This window comes from Gymnoscopelus braueri, assembly GCF_963280865.1.
Source record: "Gymnoscopelus braueri genome assembly, chromosome: 23".
NCBI classification, from domain to species: domain Eukaryota; kingdom Metazoa; phylum Chordata; class Actinopteri; order Myctophiformes; family Myctophidae; genus Gymnoscopelus; species Gymnoscopelus braueri.
This window is the reverse complement of record NC_137625.1, coordinates 10,540,688-10,555,028: the sequence shown is the minus strand read 5'-3', so window position 1 is coordinate 10,555,028 and position 14,341 is coordinate 10,540,688. Positions and strand designations below refer to the sequence as shown.

Genomic DNA, 14,341 nt, shown 5'->3' with positions numbered 1-14,341 from the left:
GTAACTAAATGATAGAACATGCATTCCTTTAGTAGTACTTTCACTTTTAAATAGAAGCCTAGTTGCATAAAGAATGTTGCTTTCCAGTAGCCAATGAGCAAATGGTACTGTACTATAGGCCAGCTTGATGCTTGTGCAAGGTGTTCCTTAACACGTACATCCAACTATTCAGTAACATGAGATAGCTTATACATACAATATTTATCAATTCACACATTCGATTCCAAATTGAGTTCTAAAAAAGGGAGGAAACCATTGTAGAAGTCCCACTACTTGCGTTTCTCCTGTACGGCATCTTGCTCCTCTGACATTGTGCAAGAATGCAAGCACAGGGATGAACTGCTGCAATGGCTGCATGACAAAATAACAGAGGACTTGTATATCTTGACATCTAAACCTATAAGTTGGGTGAAAGAACAGTGCTCATTAACCGCTAATGTGTTTTGGTGACAGAAACCCTATGATCCAACCATCCATCACTTTTATCGATGCAGGGTCAGCACGCCATGCTAGCATGGTATTAAACATATTACTGTAAGACCATTGGACGGCCTTACTAGTCCCCCCCCCCCCCAGCTTACCATCGCCTCCACCCCCCCTCTTGCTGACTGACTGCTGACTGTATGTTACCATAATACCATAACCTCTTTCTCTCCTCTCTTTCTCTCTCTCTCTCTCTCTCTCTCTGTCTCCTCTGAGCCCATGGTCAAGGCACATGTAAAGTCTTACAACAAAGCACCTCTGGATCCCAGCACTATATTATAGTCTCAAAATGAGTCCATGGGTTCTTTCTTTCCTTTTTTATAGATTTCTTTTAACCTTTGATGAAGACTTCTTTTCAATAAATAACACAAATATATTCATACATCATATATATATAGAGATAGATAGATAGATAGACATGTATTAACTACATGCATTTCATATAATTTAAATAATAATTTATATGTACAACAACCCCCCCCCCCCTCTCCGGTCACACGCATAGCCTATGCACACACCCCAAACATCATCCCACCCCTCCTTCCCCCCCACCCTCCCTCATCTTGTCCACTGGGGTCTTCCAAGCCATGTTGACTTGTGAGTTTGCGCAGACGTGTGAAATACCGATTAAGATTTGACCCGGAATTGATCACTTCAGTAGGTGTAGTGTGTGGCCCCAGCACCAGTGTCACAAAATCCCCCAGGGCAATCCCCCAGGGCAAAGCCCCGCAGACAGGAAGTAAAATCCCATACAGGAAAACGGGAAGTTCCTCAGGGAGACGGGTGTCAGTGGCTGGTGTTTGCAGTGTGTTTATGTCCTGCGATGTTTCCTGGACAAGGCGCAGACGCAGGAGGTGTCGATGCGTATCCACCTCCAGCCCACCGCGTTGCGGACTTGCGTGAGCGCACGCACGTATGTCTGCACCGTCTTGCACTGTGAGTTCCAGTGCTTGTCGTCGATGCCCCTGCAGCTGCTCTTGAAGGGCTCGGTCCGACACCGCGTCTCGTAAAAGTACTGTTTGGCCTCCTGCATGTTGCTGGATCTGATCTGCCGCAGGACGGTGACCCTCTGTCCTTTTAGGTCTGTCGCCTGGGTTTTGTCCGTCACCCATTCGCTCTCGCTGTCGCACACCGAGTACTCGCCCCGGTAGCTCTTGTGCTCGGCGTACCTCTTCTTCCTCGTCTTGTTCCCTGCCGCCCCGCCTTCCGTGCTCATAAAGTCGTCCATGAGGTACAGCGGCGGAGGCTGGAGAGGGGGGCGGTCGCTCAGCAACACCCGTGGCGAGTTGTAGCGCTTGTGCTGCCTGAGAAGGTCATTGTTCAACATGGTGACGGGCTGGTGACTGGTACCTGCGAGACCCGTCCCCCGTGCTTCCGGATCCACCTGCTCCTCGAAGGACAGGCTGCCGGCGGACATGCCCAGGGAGGGTAGCGTGTCCCGGGACTCAGCGGTCCGACTTCCCTCCTGGTGGCTGGCCCTGGTCCTTCCTCTGGTCAGGTCGGCTTGAAGCAGTTTGATGATGAGGGAGTTCAGAGGGTCTGGACTTGGCTGCTGCTGCTGTTGCCCCTGGTAACTGCTGTCCATGTTGGTTGCCTGGATGGTATAGAGGTACGTGAGGACCATCACGTACAGCAAGATGGACATCACTAGATTCACCTGTAAGATCTGAAGACAGAGACAAGGAAATGCATAATGTTAGATATCGGCAGAGGTCTAAAAGATCTTAACTCCTAGGTTTCCACCAAATAGATATATGATGGCGGGTTATCAACTTTTTGATAGATGCTATACCATGCAGACATCTTGCTATTTAGATTTGTTTTTGTGAATGCCAACATTGTCATTTAGATAGTTGTTGTTAGCTTTAGGTTTGATGTTTACATGGTATCATATTAGCTTTTTTGTTTTTTTTGTTTTTCTTTGAACACAACTTATTTCTGTAATTTTGTTGACTAGGGTTCATGCCATTTACTCTGATTTAGCATTTTGTAATTTAATCTGGATAAGGGCGTCTGCTAAATGCTTCAATTGTAAATTGGGTTTTCACTTTCTGTAAGAGCTGAAAAGTCAATACCTGTATTGTACTTTTTTGGTGGATCAGAACACATCAGAATCAGAGCATAGTTACACAGTTATTCACTTAAGAAAAAACAACAACAGCAAAATAAGAATAGAATGCTTAAAAAAACGGATTCTATTAAACTTGTTGAAAATGACAGCTGAGGGTGGCATTAGCTTGTTATATCAATTTGTGGTATATTCAGATTAGTTTTGGTTCACTGTACGTACATCCACTGTACAAATGTACGTTTGAGAAATACATTTATGTGTAAAAACCTTTCCTCTTGCTTAATCTTGTGTGGTTTAGTGTTGTAATGTGTTTCCATTGGACTCAGTCAGTTAACAGGCAGTGTGGGAATGTTTGATCTGGTCTCTGTTACCACAATGTAAAAACTGTGTGTGCGTGCGTGCGTGCGTGTCTGTGTGTGTGCGCACGCGTGTAAGTGAGTGAAGTTGTGAGAATCGATGTGTTGCTACATGCACAACATACCGAGTGACAGGAAAGACTCATAACTCTCTCTAATGATACAAGGGATTGCTTGGCATGAACTTTCATAAGTATGGAGTAAAGTCTGATGCGCGCCCCCCCACACACACACACACACACACACACACACACACACACACACACACACACACACACACACACACACACACACACACACACACACACACACACACACACACACACACACACACACACACACACACACACACACACACACACACCCCGCTTAAAGGAGCTTCAGGTCCTTCAGGGGACCCCAACAGTTTACCCAACAGCACATTATGGAAGGGCCTACTGTGATGCTGAGGTTACATAGGGCTGAGGGACTGTCGCGCCTAATTTGGATGATGTTTTGTTATTGTTAGGGATTGAGGGGACATAAGGATGAGAGAACATAAGGCTGAGTGAACATAAGGCTGAGGGAACATAGGGTGTAATTTGGAATGGGGGAACATGGGGCTGAGGGAACGTAAGGCATGACCCCAAAAACGGAGACACGTCGGCTGCATAATTGCTGGTACCAATGTCATCAAGAAAGTCAAACAATGGCCGATATATCAGCCAGACCGATACATGGGTCTGGTTCCACTTCTTTATTTTTGTGGCTGCCATAATGTCCTCACACATCACAGAGTCATGTCATGTCTTCTCCTTCCTCTTTATGTTCAGTAGGAGTGCCTGAAGGCCCCTTCTGCTCAGGTTTAGACACGTTAATGCTTTGTGACTGTGCATTTCTGTCCCTCATTAAGAAGTAATTACAGCAACTCCAGTAACAAATAATCACAGCATTTCAGTCATCTTTATCTATGCGCAATTCTAGTAACAACAAACACACACACACACACACACACACACACACACACACACACACACACACACACACACACACACACGCACGCATGCGAACATGCACACGCATACACACTCACACACACACACACTCACACACTCACACACACACACACACACACACACACACACACACACACACACACACACACACACACACACACACACACACACACACACACACACATCAGTTATGTTCCGCAAGTGATGCGGTCGTAACATAAAAGTACCTAATAACCCAAGTGCACATTGTAAAGGCATTGTATCTTTCCTGTGGAAGCCGACTCACTACCTGGAATGTAATGGGTGGATTAAGTACTGTAGGTGTACTGTACGTGTGTGGTTTATCTGTCTGCACTGTCTGTGTGTGTTTTAGGGGAGCAATAAACTAATGCATTTAGTCAATTATAAAAAGCAATCAATATTTCATCCCTGATGACATCAGGGATGTATGGGCATAAATGGAACACAGACAGACGGATACAGAGATCTTCATAAATAGGCATAAATGAGTTTCTCGATTGTTCGATTATCCGGAAAAGAAAATAATGCATAGTTGGAGGCCTAGTGTGTTTGCTTACTGTACAGCGGTGGTTTGTGTCAAGGACCCCCACATTGATATGTATTTGGCCTCTGACTCCCATCTGATTTTTTTTTGTGCCAGGGACCCCCAGATGTATAAGCTCGCAGCGCCGCACGAAGTGACGCTCGTGCAAGCTTGTAGATCTGCTATTTTTAAATAGCCACGGTAGCCGATTTGGCTGGGGACCCCCTGGAACCCCTCCAAGGACGACCCCTGGGGGTCCCCGGACCCCACTTTGAGAACTAAGGGCTTACTGTACAGTATCTGTTTTCAGCACCACATGCTTGCTCCCGATTGGCAGGTAATAAGTGATTCAGAGGTTGAGATGGACGAGCAGTACTGTACACGCCTAAGGGAGGCTTTTGTAACAGGAAATGAACATGGATCTAATAGTCATGAGTTAGAGGATTAAAGGGGTATTTCACTTTAAAACACTTCTGGGGTCATTTTAACGTCTACTCTTGGCTTTTGTGTGCCCCCCAGGCAGTTTTTAAGTTGCTTGATTCAATCTTTAGATATTTGATATTCATTTCCAGACAAGCCCCCAAACCCATTGCACTTCAAACCCCATTGTAACCATGTCAGCCTCATTTAGATACATGTCCCTGTTTGTTTTATTATATGAAATAAATAAATTAATAAAATAAAAGTAAAAAAAAAAGCATAAAAATCATTTAGCTCATCATGATATAATATCAATATATTGCCCAGCCCTGTTTTAGTCATGTATGTTACAGGGCCACTGTCTAATGTTTCTGCCCTGTGATTCATTCAGGGTTTTCCCCGTTACGGTGCCCTTGGTACCCTCTATTTACTGCAGCCCACACTCTCTTTAATTGGGCGCTTAAGCGTTTTTATATCATATGAAATGGAATGTTTTAAAAATAATATATTTACAGAGTCCTGAGAAAGATAAATGCAGGTTGGGGTTTAGAAACGGGTCTATAAAACCTTCTCTCTCTCTCTGCTGCACTATGGCTGCGCTGGTGCCCTGTCAGAAAGTGCAATTGAATGACCTCACTGTACTCTATGAGGTTAAAGAAAGACTGTCGTGTAATTTCATTCAAACTTCCTTTCAGAATTTTAACCACTTTCAACCTGGTGTCCCTGTTCAAAAATAGAGAAAATTGCAGATCTACAAGCTCACTCCGTGTCACATGCGACCTTGTAGAACATGTGATCTTGTAGAATGTCTATTTTCCCACTAGGCCTTCAGTGGTTAAGGAAAGCAGTGCTGTGCAATAATACCAGAGTGACGGGGCCATTTGGAGCCGCATATACTATGAATGATAAAATAGGAGGCTGAAAGGGTTTTTGCTTGTACCTTTTTAACCAAAATTGTTAAACATCTTGTGTGGTCCCACTGGATGTAGTTTCCAAACCATTTGGGTAATTGATGCGAGGTTTGAAAAGCCATACCGTACCGTATTGTCTACTTTTGATCATTCTAACAGCTTATTTAGACTTTTTTTTCACAACGTAATGCACATATAAGTTGGATGCTTTCACTTATCACCAAATGTGTGTGTTAAGTGCCTCCCACAAATGAGCTGTCCTGGCCTGTGAAACAATGTTTTATTGCTCAGCTAGAGAGATTACATTTACCTACAGCAACCATAAAAAGCAGGGCTGTTATTAATGAATCTGAGAGTAGGCTGGAAGAGACTAACAATGGGATGGTGGGTGAGCTGCAAATTGCTGAGTGGGCATGGTGTGTGTTGTGTGGGGGGGGGACAATTTTCCTGGTCCTCACAAGAGAAATGGTTGTTTTATGGTTTTAAAAACGATTTGGGGAGTTAGGGAGTTAGTTATCTACAAGCCGAGAGAGAGAGAGAGAGAGGAGAGAGAGAGAGAGAGAGAGAGAGAGAGAGAGAGAGAGAGAGAGAGAGAGAGAGAGAGAGAGAGAGAGAGAGAGAGAGAGAGAGAGAGAGAGAGAGAGAGAGAGAGGAGAGAGAGAGAGAGAGAGGAGAGAGAGGAGAGAGAGAGAGAGAGAGAGAACAATAAAGCAGATTTATGGAGATGCTGACAGATGTTAATGTCCGTGGAACATAAAACAATATAAAATATTATGGTGTGCTGCAGATTAGCAGGATGTTATGAGATCTGCTGTCTCAAAGGCAACGAGGTGAATCTAATTACATATTCACTGTGGGACTGCCTGCACCCCTGCTGTAAGTGCCGGCGTGGCTCCCTGCATGTCTGTCTAATGTCAATTTTCCGTCCGTGATTCTGTCTTGTCCAATGTGCCAGTCTTTCTATCTGTGTATTGTCCTGCTTACAGTGAATTCAGATTCCCTCTTTGTACTCGCCTGTCTTCAGAGTCCCTCTTTGTCCAAACTCCCCTTTTTCTGTTTAACTGTTGTGCCTGTGTGAAAAGCCCACTTGTCAGGCTTTCAGAATTGTCTATTGTGTCAGCTTTAAAGCCTTATCTACCTGGACTGATTTATGAATGGGACTTCTACACGCCATTTATCATTTTGCTGTTTCACTATACTAACAGAAAGCCGAAGGGAAACATGTGTATACAGTACAACATTAGTACTCGAGGTAGCCCCTGAGCATGTTCAACACCTGTAAGCAAGCAAGAATGTTGTCAGTTCAATCAATGTCCATCTCTCTGTCCTTGTCTGTTAGCATTCATAGAACAACATACTTCTCTTAAACCATTCAGTATATATACTGAGTTGCGGAAGAGTCCCCCAAGGCTCTATAGCAGGCCCCCTCCTGTTTTCACTCTACAGTAAATATCTTCACAGAAAGATAGCCGATATATAAGCTCAAATGCATTGCAATGTGTGAGCTTGTAGATCGACTATTTTCACCGAATGTTCGCTCCAGAATTTGTGGTTAATAAAAATAATTTCCTCTCTGTTTAGGATACCCGTGTCTTCCAAATGGAAGTACATATAGTGTAAGCGCATAAAGAAAAGAAGGGCAGGTTTAGGCATGGATAACCGTAGGGTGCCTCAGGTAGCTGTCATACTGTAGTACTTTCAAGATGCTATCAGAATATGAAATACCGTAAGTTTACCTTTGTTATTATACGACTGACTTCTATTTATTTGCTTTGGAGTGGGAGCATTTTTAAACTGCGCAGTGGCCTTTCAGGATACATGTGTTGAGAGAACGTGTTAGTGGTTTCTAGTGTGTTAGCAGAGAGCTAAAACTCAAATGCAGTTTCATTTCACTATTTTATAGCAAGTTGTATCACAACAAGTCGTCTCGCGATGCATTGTGAGCTTGTAGATCGACTATTTTTGCTATTATTTCCCTGAAAAGGGCACACACGTGTGAATGCAGGAAAATGAGCACTGCCAGCTGAGGGGAAATGGTCACGCAGCATGTCAATGTACACAGTTAAATGAGTTTGCTGGTTTGTAGTGTGTTTGAGAGGTTATGGTTGTTGGACACACATGCAAAGACTACGGCCAGTGACAGCCAAGTATGGTCAACCATACACATTATTCTGGTTTTGGTTGAGGCCCGGTCAAAGTCCACCAAAGTTGAACTACACAACTAGAAGATGCTTTTCTACCGGAAGCAAATGTATATTTGCCCCTTTGTTCGCCTAGAATGGAAGTCACATTATTCAATTTGCGCATGTGTGACTGCAGCCCTACTAATACACTGTGAACAATTAAACCTAGAAATAAACAAATTAAACCTGGATTTAAAACAATTTAAATAATCTACTGTCGGTCCCCATGCATGTTCTTACCGTTTGTGCAAGATAGATGTGCAGACAAGATTTGTGTTCATCACGGCAATGCTACTTTCGCTGCACCAAGACCACATTTCATTTCAACAATCAAGGCTACAAACTTGATTGCAGCCTATTGATAAATAACCTCACATGGTCACTGTCAAGAATGATCACCTCTGATCAATGCTGACCATCGCACGGACGCACACACGCACGCACACACGCACGCACGCACACATGCACGCACACACACACACACACACACACACACACACACACACACACACACACACACATACACACACACAGACTCTTCATGACAAAGTAAGACTCAGTGGCAGTGTAGCACCCTCTCAAGACCAGGCATAGAAAGTCAATAATCTGCTGAATATTCTGAAGAAACTCCCAATATTCACTTCGTGTGACTCCCACACATACATGAACCCAGTAAACTCAACTTATGCTCGCTTATTATACTATAGATACAGCATGAATCCTGTCCCCTCCCAGTGAATAGGTATGTTGTAGAGGTGTAACGATATAGTAACTGCATCGGAAAATCGTTTTGAATTTTCAACGATCTACTGTATCGATAAGCAAACAGCAAAATATCGTATCGTTTGACTTTGTATCGTATCGAATCGTTTTGCAATGCAAATAATCGTATCGAATCGTTTTGCAAAACAAATAATACATTTTATCAATACGAAGTACTTTTAAGAAGAAAAAAGAGAAAGAGGGGTTTATATCCAGTATCCAGGTATTTATTTTTCACACAGAATTTTTGGGTAAATAAATAGTTACTGTATAGATTTTAAATCATTGAATCGAATCGTATCGTTCTAAATTAACCTATCCTGTATTGTTCATGTATCGTATCGACTAAATCACTGAATTTCAACTTTGCACTGCAAAGTTGAAATTCTGGCCTTATGTTGGCACTAGAGGAAATGTTACATGTTGGGTCATCCTGCATGTTGGGTCATCCTACCTAGATAATCTGCCTCTCAGGCTAAATTCATTTCATTAGTTTGGGTGAAAATTATCCCTCATTCCTAGCTCTAATTCACATAACGTCATTCCCCTTATACAGGTGCCTAGACCATATGATTTACTGCAAGTGAATGAATAATAACCAACAGTAGGCTGATTACAGCTGATCTACTGTATTACACAATAGCTGCATTTTAAAATGTATTTCTCTTTATTAAAGTTGCACTGACAGTCCAAGTTCAAGTCAAAACAAAGAGTCAAGTCCAAGGTCACAAATAGTCGAGTCCAAGTCAAGTTGTAGGTACTGTAACGATGAACTTCAAATCAATAGGGTGGCGGCAAACACTTCAGGTGTTACGACACGGCCTAGGGGTCACCAGGCGCAACACAAGATCCCTCCTTCCCTTTTTATTTTTAAAATAAAATGTGGTTTGATCTGCGTTTGCTATAACCATATAGACCAGTTTAATGAATCCAGAACACAAGCGATTGCTGTAATTTAGTGAGTGATAATTCTCTGTATCAAATCTGATTTTATTCCAAGGCAATCAACGTCAGACTGCCTCTTCGCTTTCTTTCTTCTTGCAGAGCCTGCTCTTAAAGGCCATGGCATCTGGCACCCTGATTGGTTTTACTAATGTAACGCCCAAACCACACATATGCATAATGTAACAGGTAGCGCAGGTGTTTTAGGGATAAGGCTGGTGGCAGAAGATAGCAACTCGGCCACGGGAACGCCCCTTGTGCACATGTCGAGTGACGTTCGAACTTCGAACAATGTTGTTGCAAACTTGGCAAATAACAAAACAAAAAGTAACTCCTACGTGTGAAAGTCTGCCTGTCTGCTTGCTACTCCGTGTGTGTGTGTGTCTGTCTGTACAGTGTTGCTACTGCGTGCAACGTCCGCTGCGTTGCAAAGAACAGCTTGCTAAAAGGGGGAAGGGCTGGTGGAAGCATGGGAGAGCAAAACGAATAGATCTTCAAGCTAACAACGTGTCGAGTCGCGACACGTTGTTACCTTGTAAATCTGTTTTTTTTGGCGAATGACACCGCCGTACTACAGAAGTATAAATTAAGGTATAGAACTGCGACCCATAGAATGTGCACTTGCTGTATCACGATCTATACGATCTCTTGTATAGATCTCTAAAAAGGCATATCGTGGAGACATTGTATCGTCTGTACCGATTCTTATCGTCATATCGCACACCGCCAAATGCGCTTCACAAAAAACGGCAACCAGACAGAGTAGGGTGCGATATCTCGATATGTCTTCACAGTCGTTAAACAGTGAAGATACTACTTCCTGCTATTCTTTTTTGGGAGCTGATTCGGTACTTCGAGACTTTACATAATCGATGATTCATCTGGATTGCACTGTGCTGTATACTGATTTACACACTCGATGCTGACATTCTGGTCAACTCTAGTCTCAAGTCTTAAACAAAAAGAGATGTACACGGGGTACATCTCTTTTTGTTTAAGACTTGAGACTAGAGTTGACAGGATATTTCATTCTTTATCCATGCAGGCTGCCAACACTCATTAGGGCTTATTATGGAGGGTTGGTTGAAGGGTGGAGAAATGACTTGGAAGGTCTTGGAAGGAAGAGCGAAAGGGAGTGTGTGTGTGTGTGTGTGTGTGTGTGTGTGTGTGTGTGTGTGTGTGTGTGTGTGTGTGTGTGTGTGTGTGTGTGTGTGCGTGTGCGTGTGTGTGAAGAGAGAGGGGGGGGGTTGAGAAGGTGAAAAAGGAGTAGAGAAAGGAAAAATGCAAGATGAAAGCAAGGTTTGCGGTTTGCCAGTTTTTTTATGCCCAGTATGTCAGTTAATGACTTGACATGGAAGGAATGCAAACTTTAAACTTTAGTTAACCTGTGCAACCTTGTTGGGTTAATTTATACAACCTAAGAGAAACTGCATTTAAAGTGTTCATTTTGACTCTGTAATTGCTTGGACATATTCCATGTACACTAAGATGAAGCATGTCATATCTATTTCTCTCTTTGCCCTGTCTGGTACGGTGCGAGGAATATCAGTATTAACCACTTAAAGCGATACATAATACATTGCACAGCAGATAGAGGAACAAGCCGTGCTTATAGAGCTGCAACTTTGAAAGTTTGCCCAAAATAGGGATGCCAGGATAAGGATTATTGTGGTTAATAGTGGAGCTGCCTGACTGGCTAGAGGCAACACATTACTATACACGTCTACACAACCACAACCTTAATCTGTCTGTCTGTCTGCATACCTGTCTACTGTAGCTGCCTACTGTATCTATTGTCTGTATGTATGTCTACTGTACCTGTCTACTGTACCTGTCTGTATGTCTGTCTGTCTGTCTGTCTGTCTGTCTGTCTGTCTGTCTGTCTGTCTGTCTGTACCTGTCTGTCTGTCTGTCTGTCTGTCTGTCTGTCTGTCTGTCTGTCTGTCTGTCTGTCTGTCTGTCTGTCTGTCTGTCTGCTCACTCAACAGTAAACAAACCAACATGCAGTATAAGTGTATACAGGGTATCTGCACATTTCTAAAGTTACAATTTAATGACTTTTACAACCTTTTTAATACCAAATTGGCCAAATTACGTAAGAAAGAGGCAAACATTGTAGAAATAGCCGATCTACAAGCTCACAACGCCTCACAGTGCGAGGCGAACATGAAACTAAATGTAATGCCTGCAATTCCAAGTGCTAGTCAGGGTGGGCGGTCCCCAGTTCAAATATGATTATTTTGGGGGGGTCATGGCCTGAAAAGTTTGAGAACCCTTGGTCTACAGTATCTGTGTGCATGCAATGTTCTGCCACATGTGAACACAACCAGGTAGAAGAACAATTAATTACCGTGACATGGTTATCTATCTATATCTATAAATATAAACACCTGTGTATGTGTGTCTGTGGGAGTGACTTTCCCGGACAGAACTGGGGCACTGTCCAACCGTCCAACCGATTCAATTGACTTCAAACTAGGAGTGTGTGTCGCAGATGACCCGGGAATGGACAGTGTCAAGTGAGAATTTGGTCGGAGCTGCGGTTGTCGAGAAAATCTGTGAATGCCTGTATCTGTCTGTCTGTCCGCGGGTCTGAGGAGGACACACCAAATTGTGTCTGTATAGGAGGGGGTAGGTATCAGCTTCACGGATTGGCCGAGGTTTGCGTCACATTTGTACCGCTGCACCAATGTGTACAACGGAACTCCTGACGACATCAGGGGTCGCCGTATCTCCATATTTAGTCAATCGGTCCAAAAAATAGCAGATCTACAAGCACATAGCGCGGCCAATGTATAAAATAATGGTTATGGCTCAAATCTAAAATGACACAGGTGCGTTCCCGGTCTTAGTGGCTTAAAGGTTGCACTCTTTCTGTCCCTGTCTGTCTGTCTGTCTGTCTGTCTGTCTGTCTGTCTGTCTGTCTGTCTGTCTGTCTGTCTGTCTGTCTGTCTGTCTGTCTGTCTGTCTGTCTGTCTGTCTGACTCTCTGACCTCAACAAACCCCCACACCCCTCCATCAATATGTCTCAGCTTGTGAGACTGAAGGTCCATTAGGTCAAGGACCAGGTCCTGGGACTGTGTGATAAACCCTGCCCGTTGATCCTCCTTGTCAGACCTCCACTCGCCACCCCTGCTCTTATTCACTCGTTATCCCTCCCTCCCTCCCTCCCTCCCTTCATCTGCCCCTTTCACCCACCTGTCTGGTTATGTTTATCCTCACTCATTTGCTTTTCTGTCCCTTATTCTTGTCTGTGCTGCTCGGCCATTCAACACCGTCTTCTCGCCCCACTGTAAACCATGAACACCATAATATGTCTAACCTCTCATGCACACATGCCTGCTGCTTTGTTATGCTATATGTGTGTGTATATGTATATACCATATCTTAGATTATTCTTTTGACACATTTCTTTTTGTTTTTTTTCCTTGCTCTTCCTCTCTACGAATGAGGTAGCTGATTCTGTCCGTTTGTCCGTCTGTCTCTGCACTTGTCTGTCTCTGCACTTGTCTGTCTCTGCACTTGTCTGTCTCTGCACTTGTCTGTCTCTGCACTTGTCTGCACTTGTTTTTGTTCAACGGCAGTGTTATAATCATTACCTGGACAGAAAGACAGTTGTTGCGTAGCTGCCGTGGACCTCGTCTCACCTCAACTGTATGTTCAACGTGTTAATCTGCCACAAGCGTGTGTTCACACGGACCTTAAGACGGCACACACTCGCACGCGCGCGCGCGCGCGCACACACACACACACACACACACACACACACACACACACACACACACACACACAGAGTACATAATGTACACTTACATATACCACGCACACGAACAAACGCATCCACAAATGAGAGCCTATAATTCGGAATGTATGCTCTGTGGTACGACGGCGTCGCGCGCTGAAAACAGCCGATCTGCAAGCTCACGGCGCGCCGCGTCCACGCCATGTTGTGAGCTTGCAGGTCGCCTGTTTTCGACGCGCGGCGCCTCCGTACGCTGAAGCATGCGCGGGGCTTAAGGCTTATGCCCTCTGATCTCTTAACTCCTCAGGGATTGCTTTGGGCTAATCTGCCTCTGTGTCCTCCAGACTTACCAGGTACACACAGCAGGCATTTCCTCAGCAGTATAGTAACAGCAGCATGCAGGCTGGCCTGTTGGAATCACGGCGCTAGTGAATGAATGAATGAACCCATTCAATACGGGAACGCATCTCTGTCATTTTAGATTTCTTTGGATATTCCAAAATAGCTGAGTGCCACGCTACAAGCTTGTAGATCTGCTATTAAAAATAAAAAATGTGTGCAAATCTTTGAATATATATATATTCTTAAAGTAAACATTTGTAACTCAAATGTTTGCTTCTGGGGATTCTACAAATGTCTTCTAAAACAGTTTTCGGAAAAACATATAACCCAGCTCGGCTCCGGAACCTCCCTCCTGCGCTCCGGTACCTCTAGAAGGCGTACCGTCACCTCAAATGCACATACAATACAATACGTTTTTATTTAGGCTATTTATTTTTAATTCAGCTTACACATTTCCCCCTCAATGTCCCTTCCTGCGAAGGAAAGGGACCGTGGATGAAATTAAACTGAGTTAGGTTCATAAATCTTCACAATATAACCACTTCATTATTCGCTGTTAGAAAAGTTGCGCTCGTGAGCCGGGTGGTCTG

The 14,341-nt window shown here is 43.8% G+C and overlaps 1 protein-coding gene across 1 annotated transcript in view; it reads right to left on the bottom strand.

Moving 5' to 3' along the window:
• Positions 1-1,112: 1,112 nt before the first annotated feature.
• Positions 1,113-14,341, bottom strand: part of ntf3 (neurotrophin 3) — a 41,345-nt gene continuing 28,116 nt past the window's right edge. The window contains exon 2 of the mRNA XM_080420791.1: positions 1,113-2,149. Within this exon, the coding sequence (XP_080276917.1) occupies positions 1,295-2,149 (855 nt within the window). The 3' untranslated portion in view covers positions 1,113-1,294. The remainder of the gene's footprint in view (positions 2,150-14,341) is intronic.